This window comes from Phaseolus vulgaris, chromosome 11, assembly GCF_000499845.2.
Source record: "Phaseolus vulgaris cultivar G19833 chromosome 11, P. vulgaris v2.0, whole genome shotgun sequence".
NCBI classification, from domain to species: Eukaryota; Viridiplantae; Streptophyta; class Magnoliopsida; order Fabales; family Fabaceae; genus Phaseolus; species Phaseolus vulgaris.
In genome coordinates, this window is record NC_023749.2 from 1,778,315 (window position 1) to 1,792,982 (window position 14,668).

Sequence of the window (14,668 nt, forward strand, 5' to 3'; positions counted from 1 at the left end):
AAGTTTAATAAGAAATACTTTTTTTTATTTTTTATCATATGCTCGTAAACGTTGTTAGAAGATTTTTTAAAGGAAAAGTATAATATTTAAAAACTAATTTAAATTAAATAAAGAGGATGAATAAATTCGTAGAATGATGATGACTCAGTGGCAAAAAAAGTTGTGTGAAAAGAATAATTTTTTACATCGTTCAAAAGCCAATGATCCTTCATTTTATAATTTATGGAATAATTGAGTATCAATGTTAAATAAATCAGGCCCCATAGAAAAAACTACAGTCAAATATTTAATAATTTTTATAAAATATGTCCTTATTTGCAAAATGGGCCGAAAGAAGATGGGCCAGCCTGCATTATTGGGCCGAAGCAGAGAAAGATTTATATAATTTTAAAAAAGTAAAAATAATTTTGGAAATGATTAAAAATAAAAGAATTGATGACGTGGGAATAGAAAACAGAAAACCTAAGAAGTAACGCCCGTCGCCTTCTTGAAGTGCAAACGGAGAAGCGAAGCGAACAATAAATTTGTCGCAATATAAAATTGATTGAGTCGAACGCCAAAAACATCAACAACAAAAGTGAACAACTAAAGTGAACACAAACATACCTAGTATTCATCACTCCTTCCTCTGTTTCTGTTTCTAAGGGGAAGAAGGAAGAAGAAGAAGCAAAGGAACTCAACGCACAACAATGTCGATTGCTCTCTCCTTCTTCACGCCACCCTCTTCCTCTTCATCTTCACTTTCTTCTTCTAAATCCATTCCTTCCCTTTCCCTCTCTTCCTCCATCAGCTTCCGCCTCCCTCGCGCCGCAGATCGCTTTTTTCCTCTTCGCTCAACTGGCGGCGGCTTTGGCGGCGGATCTTCCGGAGGACACGGGGGTCATGGCGGGGGAGGTGACGACGAGCACGGCAATGAAGGAGGAAAGAACGAGGCCTTGATGGTGGTGGCGGAGGCGGGGAGGGCGTTGGAGAGCGTGCCGGCGGATTTGGCGGCGGCGGTAAAGGAGGGCAAGATTCCGGCGGCGGTGATGACGCGGTTTTTTGAGCTGGAGAAGTCGGCGTTCTTCCGGTGGCTGCTTCAGTTCCCCGGTTTCAGAGAGCGTCTCCTCGCCGATGATCTGTTCCTCGCGAAAGTCGCCATGGAGTGCGGCGTTGGCGTCTTCACCAAGGTTTCTGTTCTCTCTCCTTCTCTTCTCTCCATTCACACTTCCAACATCAATTCTGCCGTATAAATTCAAGGTGTGTTTGTTTAGACTGCTGCTGAGTACGACCGAAGGAGAGAAAACTTTTTCAACGAGCTCGAAATTGTCTTCGCCGATGTGGTACTGTTTTTCTTTCTCTATTGATTCTTGTGATTCTACATGCAAGAAAAAATGCTGTGTTGGTGTGTGTGAAATTTGTATTGAAGTTTGCGGTGTAACATCCCTTTTTGCTTGTATTGTTTTGTTCTTAGGCGATGGCCATCATTGCAGATTTCATGCTGGTTTATCTTCCTGCGCCTACTGTTGCGCTTAGACCACCACTCGCAGGCACTGCAGGGCCTATTGCTAAGTTTTTCCATGGCTGCCCAGATAATGCTTTTCAGGTTTTTATTAATATATCCAATGGGTTTTGATTGCTTTCATAGTTTCGCTATCAAAGGTTGGTGTTTATGCATCTCATCTCATGTTCCTAATGTCCTTCATCAGGTTGCTCTCTCTGGAACATCATATTCCTTGATACAGAGGATTGGTGCAATCGTGGTATGTACTTCAATTTGGTAACTTCTGTGTTGTTTATCTTGCAATTTGAATCCAATGTTGCCCCTTTCGTTTCCCGTGACTAATTTCTGTATATAATGTTGTTACCTTGCACAGCGTAATGGGTCTAAGCTTTTTGCTGTTGGTACTGCTTCTTCACTGGTTAGTTCTTGTCTTCCCTCGAGAAGCTTTTGCTTATAATTTTGTTGCATCATTGATCTTCTTTTCCCGGCATGTTTTATGAGAATTTCGGGATATTTATTCCTTAACCATCACCAGAACTGATGGGACTCATGATTTGGCAACTGAGTTGATCTTCTCATTTACCTTCTATAGAACTTGACTTCTTGAGAGTTTGAGAAGGAGTTTAGTCTTAATGTTTTCCTTGGAGTATTGAGTATGATCCTAGTTAGAGCTAGCACTGCAGAAATTCTAGCATGAAAAATCATTTTTGATGTTTCTCATAGGCACTGTGAATAGTTCTGGTATGGTACATTTTTTCTCTGGGTTCAGTTTGTCTATGATGCTGATTCGTGAATGGTCTAAAATGTTCCATGGATCCATGTTGTATATCACAACCTTCCTGCCAATTGGTTTTGACTTCAATGTTCTACATGTGAACTTCACACCCTAACATATATACTCCATTTTGTATTCCTTCAGGTTGGGACTGCTATGACAAATGCCTTAATCAATGCAAAGAAGGCAGTTAAAAATTCTTCTGAAGGAGAAATCGAAAATGTTCCCATTTTATCTACCAGTGCTGCCTATGGTGTCTATATGTCTATTTCCAGCAACCTCAGGTAAAAAAGAATGATGTAATTTTGGCAATCATCATATTGAGTCTACAATTGATTTGAGGATGTGGCTTTTGCTTCGAGCTTGCTTTATCTGGATTTTCCACTCAATGTTAATTGAATTGTTACTACAACATTTAGAAAAGTGATTTCTCTACTAAAGGAATAATTTATAAATCAATGTGATAAAATACCATCGATATTACTATAATGTGAGGGCTACCTAACCATAGTTAAATAATTTACATCAGTTGTTTGTCATTGTTCATAATGTTAACTCATTGTCATCAGATTATGGTCAAGCATCTCAATATATCATGATGAGTTGTTTGGAGAGAAGGGGCTTCTCCATTCTCTGATCCTGTTTTAAATATTTTTTATATGATAATCTGCATCTAATGGACTAATAAAGGTACTGGAAAAGTTAAAAGATGTTACAAAATGCAGATGATTCTAGGTGGTTTTTGCATAATTTTCTAAAGAAAGTTCACTTTTATAAACTGTTATCTTTTGCCGTATAAAAAAGTCTGTTATCATTATTATTTCTTTTATCCCATTAGAAAAATGCTCTAACATGTTCATTCCTCTGCAGTAATTGCATATGAACTGTTGTTTAAAACGTTTACTTAGAATCTGATCTTGCTGACAGGTATCAAGTAGTTGCTGGAATTTTTGAACAGAGGCTTTTGGAACCTTTGCTGCACCAGCACAAGCTAATTCTTAGTGCACTTTGTTTTGCTGTGAGAACTGGCAATACGTATTTGGGTTCACTATTGTAAGAAATTCATGCCTTTTTCTGATTACTTTTTAAAAGAGTTTTGCTTGTTACTTGTTCATGTTCTGTGATTTTCATTGACAGGTGGGTGGATTACGCTCGTTGGGTAGGAGTTCAATAGGCTCAAGACCAAGATTACATGACTTGGATCTTTCTTCCTTGACTACATTTTTCTTTAGATGTTCATTTGGTTCAGTAGACATCACAAAACTGTTTGTTTTCTGCAGAGGTTTGGTTGTAGGATTATTATCTCAATAGGTTTTGGTTCTCTATTTTTATATAAGTTTCCTCATTTAATAATGTGATGAGGACATGAAATAATATAGTTTTGTTATATCAGGACATAATTTGATGAAAGTTGAAAATCTTGTGATTGCAAGATACTATACAAGTATTTTGTTGCTAACACAAGAATCCTCATTCATTTCAAACTTAGCCTACATTTTCATTAATTCCCTGTATATTTGGTGGAATTATTATGCTAGTTATTTGCAGAACTCTAATATCAATATGCCTATACCTTAGGAATCTTTAAATTCAGAATGGGATTTGGGTGCATTTGTTTTCTATTGATGAATGTGTTCTTACTAATTTGTTTTGTTCATTAGATTTGGATCATTCATGACAAACCCATGCTATAATATACCTACTGTTATTGTTTGTATTCAATTTAAGTTTAATTATATATTTAGAGTAGGTTTGGATAATTTTTTTCCATTATCATTTTTGTGAGAAAAAGAAAAAGAAAAGGTGAAATCAACATCTTCATAAAACAGAATAAGCTTATGCATACTTAAAAATAATAATTTAGAGAAGTCTTTGGAAGAATTTATACAAAATAGTTTATGCATAAATTCATTTTAGCTCAGGGGAATTCTATATATATTCAAATATTTGTAGGACAAATTTGGCCAAACATGTGTATAGTTCTGTTTTTATTTAATTTCTTTATATTTAAATTTAAATTTTAAGATTTTGTAATTGTAAAACTTAAGTCTAACACAAGTGTAACAAAATATCAATTTAGAGATTAATAATGAAATATATGAGAGGTAATTCATAGGTATGATAGGAGGGAGGAGCAGGTGTAGAACTATTATCTCATCTTTATCCTTAAAACTTCATATATCACGCATATGAATATTTTATCTTATATTAAAAAAATATTATTAAATGTTTAATATTAAAATAATATTTATTTTTTTAATGTTAAATATTAAATAAAAGCATCAAATAATAATTAAATAAAAAAGTTAAATAATTATAAAAGGAGTACATTAAATGTATGAATTAGAATAAAAAATATAAAAAATATAAATTACTGTTAAATTAAAGATGTTTTAATAATTTATAACAAATATTTTAATAATTTATAACGGAAATAAATATGTGAACACCATAAGTATTGAAATACATATGTGGATAAGAACGAGGTAAATAGGTAAATACTTCTCTCAAAAAATAAATTAGTGGATTTTTTTATCTTTGTAATATTCTGTATTTTTTATTTTTGCATTATTTTTTTTGACACATAATGCTTCACCACTTCATTAAATATTATTATTTTAATTATTTATAATTTTAAAAATTATTTTAATATTTTACATATTACTTTATTAAGGAGATTTTTTTCTTTTAAATATTAATATTTTGTTGTGGGGTAAAGTGAAAAAAGTATGATGACTTTTTTAAATACCAAATCTTTTATGTCCTTATTTACATTATGATTTGTGTAGACATGTCATGTGTTCCAAAAATAGGATGAATAAGACGAGTTAGGATATTTGGAATATGCATGAATATAACAAAAATGGATGTTTTTAAAGTTAAGGTCAAAACTCAAACAATGGACAATTTTACAGAGATGAAAAAACATTAATACCCCAAAAAAGATTTATAAAATATAATAAAAAGGCTTTTTCTGGTAATGAAAAGTGATGTGTTGGAAAGAGGATTTGATATTTTCCAAAAAGCAAAAAGTGGTTTCAGATTCCACTGGTCCAAACGAGAATTTTTAAATATTTACTTTAAAATTATTAAAAAGATGCATGAGTGTAAATTTAATAAAGCCTGTGATTAAGGGAGTGTATGCAATTAAGGTGTGTTTGTTTTGTAAGAATAATAAAAAGTGAGTGTTAATATAAAGAGTGGTAGATAAGGAACATTCTCATTCAATGGATGTAAGAATGAATACTTGGCCACATTTTCTGAATGCCACTTTTTAAAGTTTTCATATATCTCTAAAATAGGCCTAAAATGTTTGCAATTTTTGTTTTAATCAATATAGTTTATAGTTTAAAATTATATATGTGAATTTCTAAATGTTGATATTTAGTGTAGTTTTAAATAGCTTCAGTTAAGGTTCTGTTTGCTCAATAAATATTTACAAAAGAAGAAAAAGAAAGAAAATTAAATTGACCTTTTTCACTAAATTAAAATTAACTTTACCTGCCTCAAATTAAAAATATAATTGTCACATTTAACCTTTTTCAGAAGTAAAAATATATAGATTGATTTTAACTCATAAAACTTGATCTTTTTTCTTCTTTATAAATGTCAATTGAGAATTCATAAATACTTTAATATTAGCTGCTGTTTACATTGCTATCTTTCTCTTTCTTCAGTTTATTTCACTTTTATGAGTCTCAAAATATATTTTGATAATTACTTTTTAATACAAAAGAGGTAGATTGATTTCTAAAATGCTTTTCATGCAATATCTTTTTAGAAAATTAATAATAAATTGATTTTGAATTATTTTTTAAGTCAAGCATTGTTTAGGATTCCTAAAGTTTTTTTTTTTTTTTGAAGTAAAGTGACTGTAAAAAATAAAGATAATAAATCAGTGAATTGGTGAGACATCATTTTTTTTAATTTCTATCTACCCAAATTCTCTTCATACTAAAAGTGGTGGCAAATAAAAACCACCATTGAGAAATACTTTCTCAAAATATTCATCAGCTATTATTAAAAGATTTATTCGTATTTAAATGAACTGGAGAATAATTTATATTCATCTCTTTCTCAAAGGAGTATACATCATAAAATAAGAGAGGATAAGGTGCAGAGGGGAATGATTTACTCTAAACTAAAACTACACTAAAATTGAAGTTGCTTCTAGATATTGTTGATGAAGAAGAACTAACCAGTTTCCAACTACAGTGCTCTATACAGACTTACTAAGAAAGATGGATAATGAGATTTTGTCATGTTTCTCGAGGGCCATCAAATGATTGTGTCTTTCTCAAATTCCAATGGAGGCCTTCATGAATGCTGCGCAAGAAGTCATTTGTGGAATCATCCAAACAAGCCGTAGGAACAGGCCAGGGAGCCATACTGCACACCAGTGCATCTCCAGGTGCTAACTGCTTCCTGTCCTTCCCATCAAATGATGCCCATGCAGGGCTTCTGCTGTTGAATGGTACTTGCACCCTCAAACTCACATGCTCAGGAAATATCAATGGCCTGAAGGATAGAGAGTGTGGGCATATTGGGGTGAATAAAATGCCTGGAACCTGCACATTCAAGACTCAGTTTCAGATGGAGGTGGAGACTCTGGTTATATTTATATTTAGTTCTAGCCCAGTAAGATGAAATGAATCGATGGGCTTTATGATGATGACACTGGCACAGTAAGGTTAATGGGAATGTAACTTCAAATAAAGTAGATTTCTGTGGCAGTTGAACAAATATAGCAGACTTCATTCGGAGACACTGAAGATATTTTTTTTGATGAACTGACAATTAACAGATGTTGTTCAACTGCAATCAGTGCACAGGAATTCTACATTCAAATTAATCCATTATTTCGAACTCTAAGCAATACTATTCTCTAGTTTTGACTTGTGTGAGACACTTAATTCAGAAAAATAGAAATCAAGCTAATAAGGCTTGCTTATTTTCAAATTCAATTTTTTTCACCCAATTTTCAAATTTACATTTTCACACCATGGGAAGAGTCAACTGGAAGGTAGTCCAAGTAAAACTCAGTGTTCCTTTATCCACACAATGGTTTCTGCCAAATTGCTTTATTTTCCTTCAGTTAACAATTCTATAAATCTTCGAGTAATTTCACCTGAAACAAGTGGCATAATGGCACTACATAATTCCCTCCCAAAACTGAAATTCTTTGCACTGAGCTCCCCCAAGAACTTGATCAAACCAAAGCTGCTATTGTAAAATTCTCACACTAAAGACCCACTAAAATCACAATGATTTATTTTCTTGGAGAATCACAATACCCATGTATTACAAGGAAGCAAAAAGTCTATAGCTTCTTCAACCTTAATAACATTTTTCGTAAATATTTACATTCATTATCTATTTTAAGACTGGGAAAAAATTTAATTTAATAGAAGGATTGACCAAAATTTCCATTGTAAAATATTATCTTTATTGATCGAGATAAAACACTATATCAGAGAAAAAAGATTAAACTCTGCAGTCAAGGCATACGAATAAGAAACTATTCATCAAAGTACCTGTGGATGGACCATTGATCCTCCAGCTGCTAAAGAATATGCTGTACTGCCAGATGTAGTGGATAAGATTAATCCATCCCCTTGCACACACGTGACAAAAGAGTCGTCACAGTAGCATTCCAAATTTGTGAGGAAAGAAGATATTCCACGATCAATTGTAACCTCATTTAGAACAAGTATTGGTTCTTCAGTTTCATATTCATTTTTAGCTGCTTCTCGTATAACATGACATTGTAAACGATGCCGTAATGTGATACTAATGGGGCCCTTTAAAATTGATTCAAGGCATTCTTTGTAATGTTCACTATCTGAAGGATGGTTAAGTTCAGTTTCCAATTAGAAATGAAAAAATATATTATATAAACACAAATGAATAACTTTATCTATCTTCTAAAAAATACGTTACTCTGGTAGTAACTTGATCTATCTTCTAAAAAAGATAATATATATAAACACAAAGTTGAAGGATACAGAAAGGCGTCATAAAGCCAAGAGACCCTAAAGAAAAGGGAACAATGGGAGGCACTGGCCCTTTGAACACAGATGCTGCCTGCACATTTAGTACACGATATTAATCAATTTCACTAAGCAAACCAATATACAACACGTAATAGGATAGGTAAAGTAAAACCAAGTATCATATCTAATTACCAAACTCTTTAGGAATGAATGATCCATTGCCAGAGATTTATAGTACAAAAGATAACCCATCCTTAGTCTAGCAGTCATCATATTCTTAGAAAAGTCAATCCAAAAGGAAAAAATATGCAAATCCAAGATCAGTAATTAATTAAATGAAATTTAAACTCTTAAGATGAAAAGGTTCTTTTAGTGATTTAATACACTAAGTAAATGCCTGATTCCGACTAACCTCAACATGATATCTTTCCCTCCAAACTATCTCAATGCATAGAATCATTCACAATAAAGCATCAAGAAATATATACTATTACTACTAATAATAATAAAATAAAAAAATCAGCAACTCAAAAAGTGCTTAAACTTCAGACATTAGTAATATGGATAAATTACTGGAAATCCGAGAGTTTCTTTGGTGGGCCAATTTTCTATTATTCACAATGCCTGTTGGTTAAATTTTAGGCAAATAATTTATGGCTTCTAAAAATATTTTATGTGACAGAGTTGACAGGTTTCACTTTGAAAAAGTGAATCTTTACAAGATTTGGATCAGAAATAGTTTTCTTCCGAGACTAAATACAGGAAATTAATAGCTTGAATGCGTATTAGAAATCTGTGCTGCTTTCATATAATCGCAACTTAATTTAGATTGATCTCACGTACCCATAGGACAGTACCATCTCCCCCAAGAGTTACCACGAGGTCAACCTTAGTGTGCAGCATCAAAACTTCCTCATCTACAAAAAAATGTCATTGTTCATAAATAGCCATAATTTTCAGAAAATAACAGTATGTGAAATAGTTTATTAAAATGATAATAAAGGACATTGTATGAAGTAAAATTCCTCGTCTTATTTCAAGCAAGAGGCTGTAATACACCAGACAAAACACGATATTTTTTATGTAAAATCATTATTTGCTTAAAAAAAATGGATTAATAGTTATAAATTTCACAAAAATAATAGCATGCAAAATAATTTATTAAAATGATAATAAAGGATACTGTACGAAGTGAAAATGATAATCTTATTTCAAAAAGGAGGCTGTAATACAAAAAATACTACATGACTTTTTAATCTAAAATCATATTATTTGCTTAAAAAAATTATTGATTTGGGTCCATCAACTCAGCTAAACTCAAATAATCTTGGTCTGGTGCATACCAGTGGTAAGTAATGCAATATTTGCATGCTAGCTTATTGAAATAGCAAGTAAACATGTTGATACTAAATGAAGGAATGACACAAAATAACTTGACTACTAGGTATCATTTAGGATCAGGATAGCCTTCAGGATTTTGCTTTATATGTCCGTTATTGCAATAGAATAAAGACATAACACATATTTTATATAGCAGATGACACTCAAGAGTTTTGGGATGCAACAAGGAACAGTCAATGAAAGAATAATAGACAATTAATTTGGTTTTATGCTAGTGTGTCCTACCATAAAGGCTATGTATCTAGTGTGGGCTTTGATGAAAATAAAAAACAAAAAAGATAATATATATAAGAAAATTTTAAGAAAACAGCCTGTGATGTTCAATCCTCCAAAGATAACCTCAGTGTACAAGCTAGAAAAATTTGTGAAGCCGATTAAGTGAAAGGTGTCCTTTTATGAATTAATTGCTTACCATCATTCCAAGTTTCTACGAAGTTAAAGTATGATGATTCTGTCAAAAGCTCCACCCTGACACGTGGTTCTACATAGATGTGTAGATTCTTTGCCTGCCTCAACCATCTGGGAATGAAAAAGAAGAAGTACACAGCATATTTAAATGAAGGTTTGGCATGAGCTGAAAAGGTAAAATAAAACTAAAGATTTCTGCTCTAAATAACCGGTTATTCACTTGTACCAAAGGCAAACTACATGGAAGGCTAAAAAGGCACAGGATAGATGTAAATAATAAATAATGAGAAGTGGAGTTAAACTTGAAAATAAACAATCTTCACTTAGCCACATCAAACTCACAAAAATGAATTTCAAAATTAGGTTAACTTAATTTTGCACAAATCTAGTGAAATAATAGAATCTTGACCATCCATTATGATTGAAAGTTAAGACTCTCACATTTTCATGTGCATAAGTATGTAAGCACAGAAAGCTCTTCCATATTAAGCAGATATCTCAATGTTTTGCTAACAACTGCTAGGAAAAAATGAATGATAAACACCATCAAATGTAGAAAGTTTTGCATAAAAATGTAAAATGATTTTTGAGCTCTATGATCAAAATTAATTTCCTTATCAGCATATTCCTTACTTTCATGAAGAGTTTCAAACTCAGATCGGTATTATGTTAAGGAAAACCCAACTTTGGGAAGCCTAAAAGTAAAAACAAACAATATATTAGAGTTCATACCTGATCATTTCAGAACACAGAATTTGAACTGAAACTGAATTTGGTTTGGTCAATATGAGCACTGTCTGCGGGCATGATTGCCACTTCAGAGAGATCTGAAATAAATAAACTTCTCAATTAGACAATATACAAATATAGCCATTGAAAATTTAGAATTAGCATGAGAAGAAAGTTTAGAAAAAAGGAGACTAGCTTATTGATCACAAGAGTAATAAAATCAAATCGCCCACAACAAGAAACACCTGCTTACTACTGCGCTCTGCAGTGGTTATATTTCCTCTTTCAAAAGAGACAATGTCATGTTTGTACTGATCACTTTGATCATCTTTGCAGAACCATGAAAGTTTAAATGAAGCCTGTCTCGAGAATAAAGAAATAAATTAAAACCAATTTGCTTAGCTTAAGCAGGAATAAATCGAAGCTTATGAATTGCAAATTTAGAAGGAGACAATAAGAATATGATTTGGAAGTAAAAATGTAAGAAGATGCCTTAGCACAGCCTTTTAAGTTTAGATATATGGAATAAATAATACAAAATGATGTACAAATTAATGAGGATGTCACACGCAAGATACTTGCAGGATGCATAAAATAGAGAAAAAGGCACCAAAGGTTATTGTGATCACAAGGTCCCAACCAAACTCAATGGCAAGCTTTTGTATTGCTATAGGTCTGACTATTTTATATGATAGTGAGTGTCGGATTTTAAAGGGACAAACTAAGAGAAAGGTGAAAGTAACATAAATGAGAATATTAAGATGAATGTGTGATCACACAAGAGAGGTCAGGTTACTGAATGGTTATATACAGAAAATAATGGTGTCGCCACTCATTGAGGAATGATAGAAAATTGATTTTATGTTGGATAGAAAATCGATTAAGTTGGTTTGGACATGTACACAATTGGCCATGAGAGGCACTGGCGAGAAGAGTAGATGGCACAATTTGTAGTCCTGTAAAAAGGAGGAGATGGAGAGGAGCTTGGAATAAATCGTAAAGGGAGATCTAATGGTAAATAATATTCTTGAAGCTTTGATTTTTAGCAAAGCTGAATGATGTTTTGTGATTTATATGTAGCGAATCTCAGTCAGATATAAGGCTTTGTTGTTGTTTAGTTAGGGTTGTGTTTGTAATGCTAAGATTATCTGACACAACCAAAATAGCAAATTACAGCAAGGATATGAACTAGTTACTGGTAGGATAAATTTGTAAAACATGTGGTGATGGTACTTGCCCAATGTCATGGAAAAAGATGAACAACAAATTTAGTACTAATTTCCATAATTTTGTACCAGTATTAACATTCCTAGTTAGTAGTTACCCCAGTTGTCATTTGAATGTAATGGCATTAGGCTCAATCGACAGCTTGTGCTGTTCTGAAGAGTCATAATCTGTTCAGCCTTATGGATGTTTGAACATGAGAAACATAAAAATAAAAAAAAAGGCTAAACAAACATTTGCAGAGACACAAATATTTCAAAATAAAAAATATCAACAGGAAGCCCAACTGTGACAAGATGATCATATAGCCCAATTTGCTTCAATCACGGATTTATAAAATACCTTTTTGACTATCTTGGAATCAGAAGTGGGTGTTCCATCCTTAAGAACCTCATGGGAGCAAATACCATTCCTCGAACAACATTTTCCAGACTGTCCGTTAGCTACATTACATGATTTAAGTTGTTTGGCAGGGCTATTTGTCCTCTGATCATCAAGATCAACCTGATGCTCAAGACATGGTTTTTCTGAAATAAAAACAAACAGAAATTACAAACTTCTAAAGTTGAGATGAGATATATATAGAACATCACATAGCAGAAGAGATAGAAACCACATAATGAAATAGGCCACATAGTAACATAAATATGGAAGACACGGAAAATTAGAAAATTCTAACATTCACTTTCATGCTTCAATCACTATATCTTTGAAAATTTTCAGTATTGCCAGTGGACCTTCTTAGATTTCAGAAGCTTAGAAGGTACATATTAACACCCAAATATTTAATCATTTACTTCCTCGAGGTGAGGATTGAGATCACAAACTAACTGTTTTGCAACCTTACAAAAATAGGGGTATTATAATTTCAGTAGCGGAATTTCTGAAAAATACAATATTGTGTCGAATGACCATGAATACACACTGAAATGAAGGGAAAACCAAGACGCTAAGAAAAAATGCAATGAAGAAAACCACTCCTTATTTAGCAAAAGATTTCAACCCTAAAAACATACAATAACAAAATATGAAACCAAAAAAGTACTCTCTTTGAGAGTGTAAAAGTAGACTTCATCACTTCTAAACAGCACAATACAACTATATGAACTTGAATTCCAATCACTAACAGATAGAAATTGCATTGCATCAAACAAGTACTTGAGACAGCAATTTTGGATGAGATGGTGAATACGAAAAAGAAAATAAGAAGTAACAGATATTGTATATAACTGAAATACGAGAACAGAATTGACAAAAATAAATAAATTGTTCATCAATCTACAAGTATACAGAGAGCATGATCACAGTTAAATCAAAAACAGAAGAAATAGTTTTTTTTTCCTTTTGCAATATCAACTGCTACAGAATGGAAAATATAAAGATAAAGAAATCTTCATCTTTTAATTATTCAGTCATTAGAACCTGCATGTTCAAACTTCTGATTCCGATCCCTCTCCAGCTCGTATTTACGTTTCCATTCAGCAGCCTCAGCTTGAGCAGAAGCTTTCCCTTCAGCAACTTGCCTGAGAGCCTTTGCAACAGCTAGAAGGAGTTCAAGATAAAATAAGGACAAAGATCTTTGCATCAAGATCATGTCTTGTTGCAGTTGATATTAATAATTTGAACATAATACGATCATATCATACTTCTTAAAGCTTCAGAAAACTCTATAAGATGGTCATCCGATCCCTGGATGGGAGATTGAAGAATCTCTTGCACTGCTTTCTCTGGGAACAGAGAAAAGGAATTGACAAAACCATTCTCAGGCTGTGAACACGACATGCTGTTGTTATTTCCCTGTGGCATAAAGTAAATCAGACAAAACTCACAAAACAAGAAATAGACACTTGTCACAAATACTGATATATGTGAAAGTGAAAGTGCTGCCCTCTGAAGCAAGATTTGTATTTTGTTCAATTATAAGCATGAATATGTGAATGACCAGTAGGTATTCATATTGGCAGATACATCTCTATGAAGGTAGCACAGACTGAAATGAAGAGTAGTGACTTACAACTAACCCCACCTAACAATCAACAAATTTTGTTCATACAAGCAATCCTACTAGACGCTGATCCTACAACTAATAAGGGAAATCAAGGTAAATTTTGACTCTAACTCATTTTGGGTATTCACAGTTTTATTTTCCGTAAAAACAAAAGCATGAAAAGTGTAGCCAATTGTAACAGTAAACGATTCCCCGGCTCCCAGATTCCAGGAGCAAACTCCAAACCTCAAAATGGGACACAAAACAAACCATTCTAGTGAGCAAAACTTGCTAGCGAAGAAAAACCCTATCAATTCATGAACCGAAAAAACCAGCAATTAAGATTAAAAACTAAAGGAAAATAAAATTGAAGCTGAAATTAAAAAGATGATGAAATCAATGAAGATATGAATTGAATTACCGATGAATTGAGCTTGTTTGGAGCCATAAGAGAGATTGGAGAAGACAGAGAACAAAGGAAGATGAAGAATTTGGATCCCTTTGTCTCGTTTCTGCTCCAACACAATACAATGCAAAGTGTTTGAAGAATTTTGACCTTCAAATTTTTATGCTTAAATTTATACATATACAACGCAACGCAACGCAAGGCACATGCTGTTTCTGTATAATAGATTAAACATTTCGTTCGAATTTGGAACAACCCAGAA

General features: G+C 32.8%; 2 protein-coding genes across 2 annotated transcripts; one reads left to right on the forward strand and one right to left on the reverse strand.

The window, feature by feature from the left end:
- The first annotated feature begins 442 nt into the window (after positions 1–442).
- Positions 443–3,742, forward strand: LOC137823512 (protein RETICULATA-RELATED 4, chloroplastic-like). Its single transcript, XM_068628688.1, has 8 exons — positions 443–1,169; positions 1,254–1,322; positions 1,454–1,585; positions 1,689–1,742; positions 1,857–1,901; positions 2,403–2,542; positions 3,186–3,311; positions 3,396–3,742. The coding sequence occupies exons 1-8, from the start codon at positions 690–692 to the stop codon at positions 3,430–3,432; spliced, it is 1,083 nt and encodes a 360-aa protein (XP_068484789.1). The 5' UTR covers positions 443–689; the 3' UTR covers positions 3,433–3,742.
- Positions 3,743–6,275: 2,533 nt separating this feature from the next.
- On the reverse strand, positions 6,276–14,668 carry LOC137819528 (NAD(H) kinase 1). Its single transcript, XM_068623409.1, has 11 exons — positions 14,422–14,668; positions 13,660–13,810; positions 13,436–13,555; positions 12,356–12,540; positions 11,035–11,148; positions 10,793–10,887; positions 10,065–10,171; positions 9,095–9,168; positions 8,264–8,342; positions 7,793–8,100; positions 6,276–6,826 (listed from the first exon to the last, which is right to left on the reverse strand). Exons 1-11 carry the CDS (start codon positions 14,584–14,586, stop codon positions 6,518–6,520), a joined length of 1,707 nt encoding a protein of 568 aa, XP_068479510.1. The 5' UTR covers positions 14,587–14,668; the 3' UTR covers positions 6,276–6,517.

Bases quoted from the DNA above. Each gene is read 5' to 3' on its own strand.
- LOC137819528 (XM_068623409.1), bottom strand. From the start codon at position 14,586: ATGTATAAATTTAAGCATAAAAATTTGAAGGTCAAAATTCTTCAAACA. The intron at 13,811-14,421 runs GTAATTCAATTC...TTTATGCCACAG, and splicing joins CAAACAAGCTCAATTCATCG to GGAAATAACAACAGCATGTC. The intron at 8,343-9,094 runs GTACGTGAGATC...CTAAATGTGCAG, and splicing joins GAGATGGTACTGTCCTATGG to GCAGCATCTGTGTTCAAAGG.
- LOC137823512 (XM_068628688.1), top strand. From the start codon at position 690: ATGTCGATTGCTCTCTCCTTCTTCACGCCACCCTCTTCCTCTTCATCT. The intron at 1,586-1,688 runs GTTTTTATTAAT...GTCCTTCATCAG, and splicing joins GCCCAGATAATGCTTTTCAG to GTTGCTCTCTCTGGAACATC. The intron at 3,312-3,395 runs GTAAGAAATTCA...TTTCATTGACAG, and splicing joins ACGTATTTGGGTTCACTATT to GTGGGTGGATTACGCTCGTT.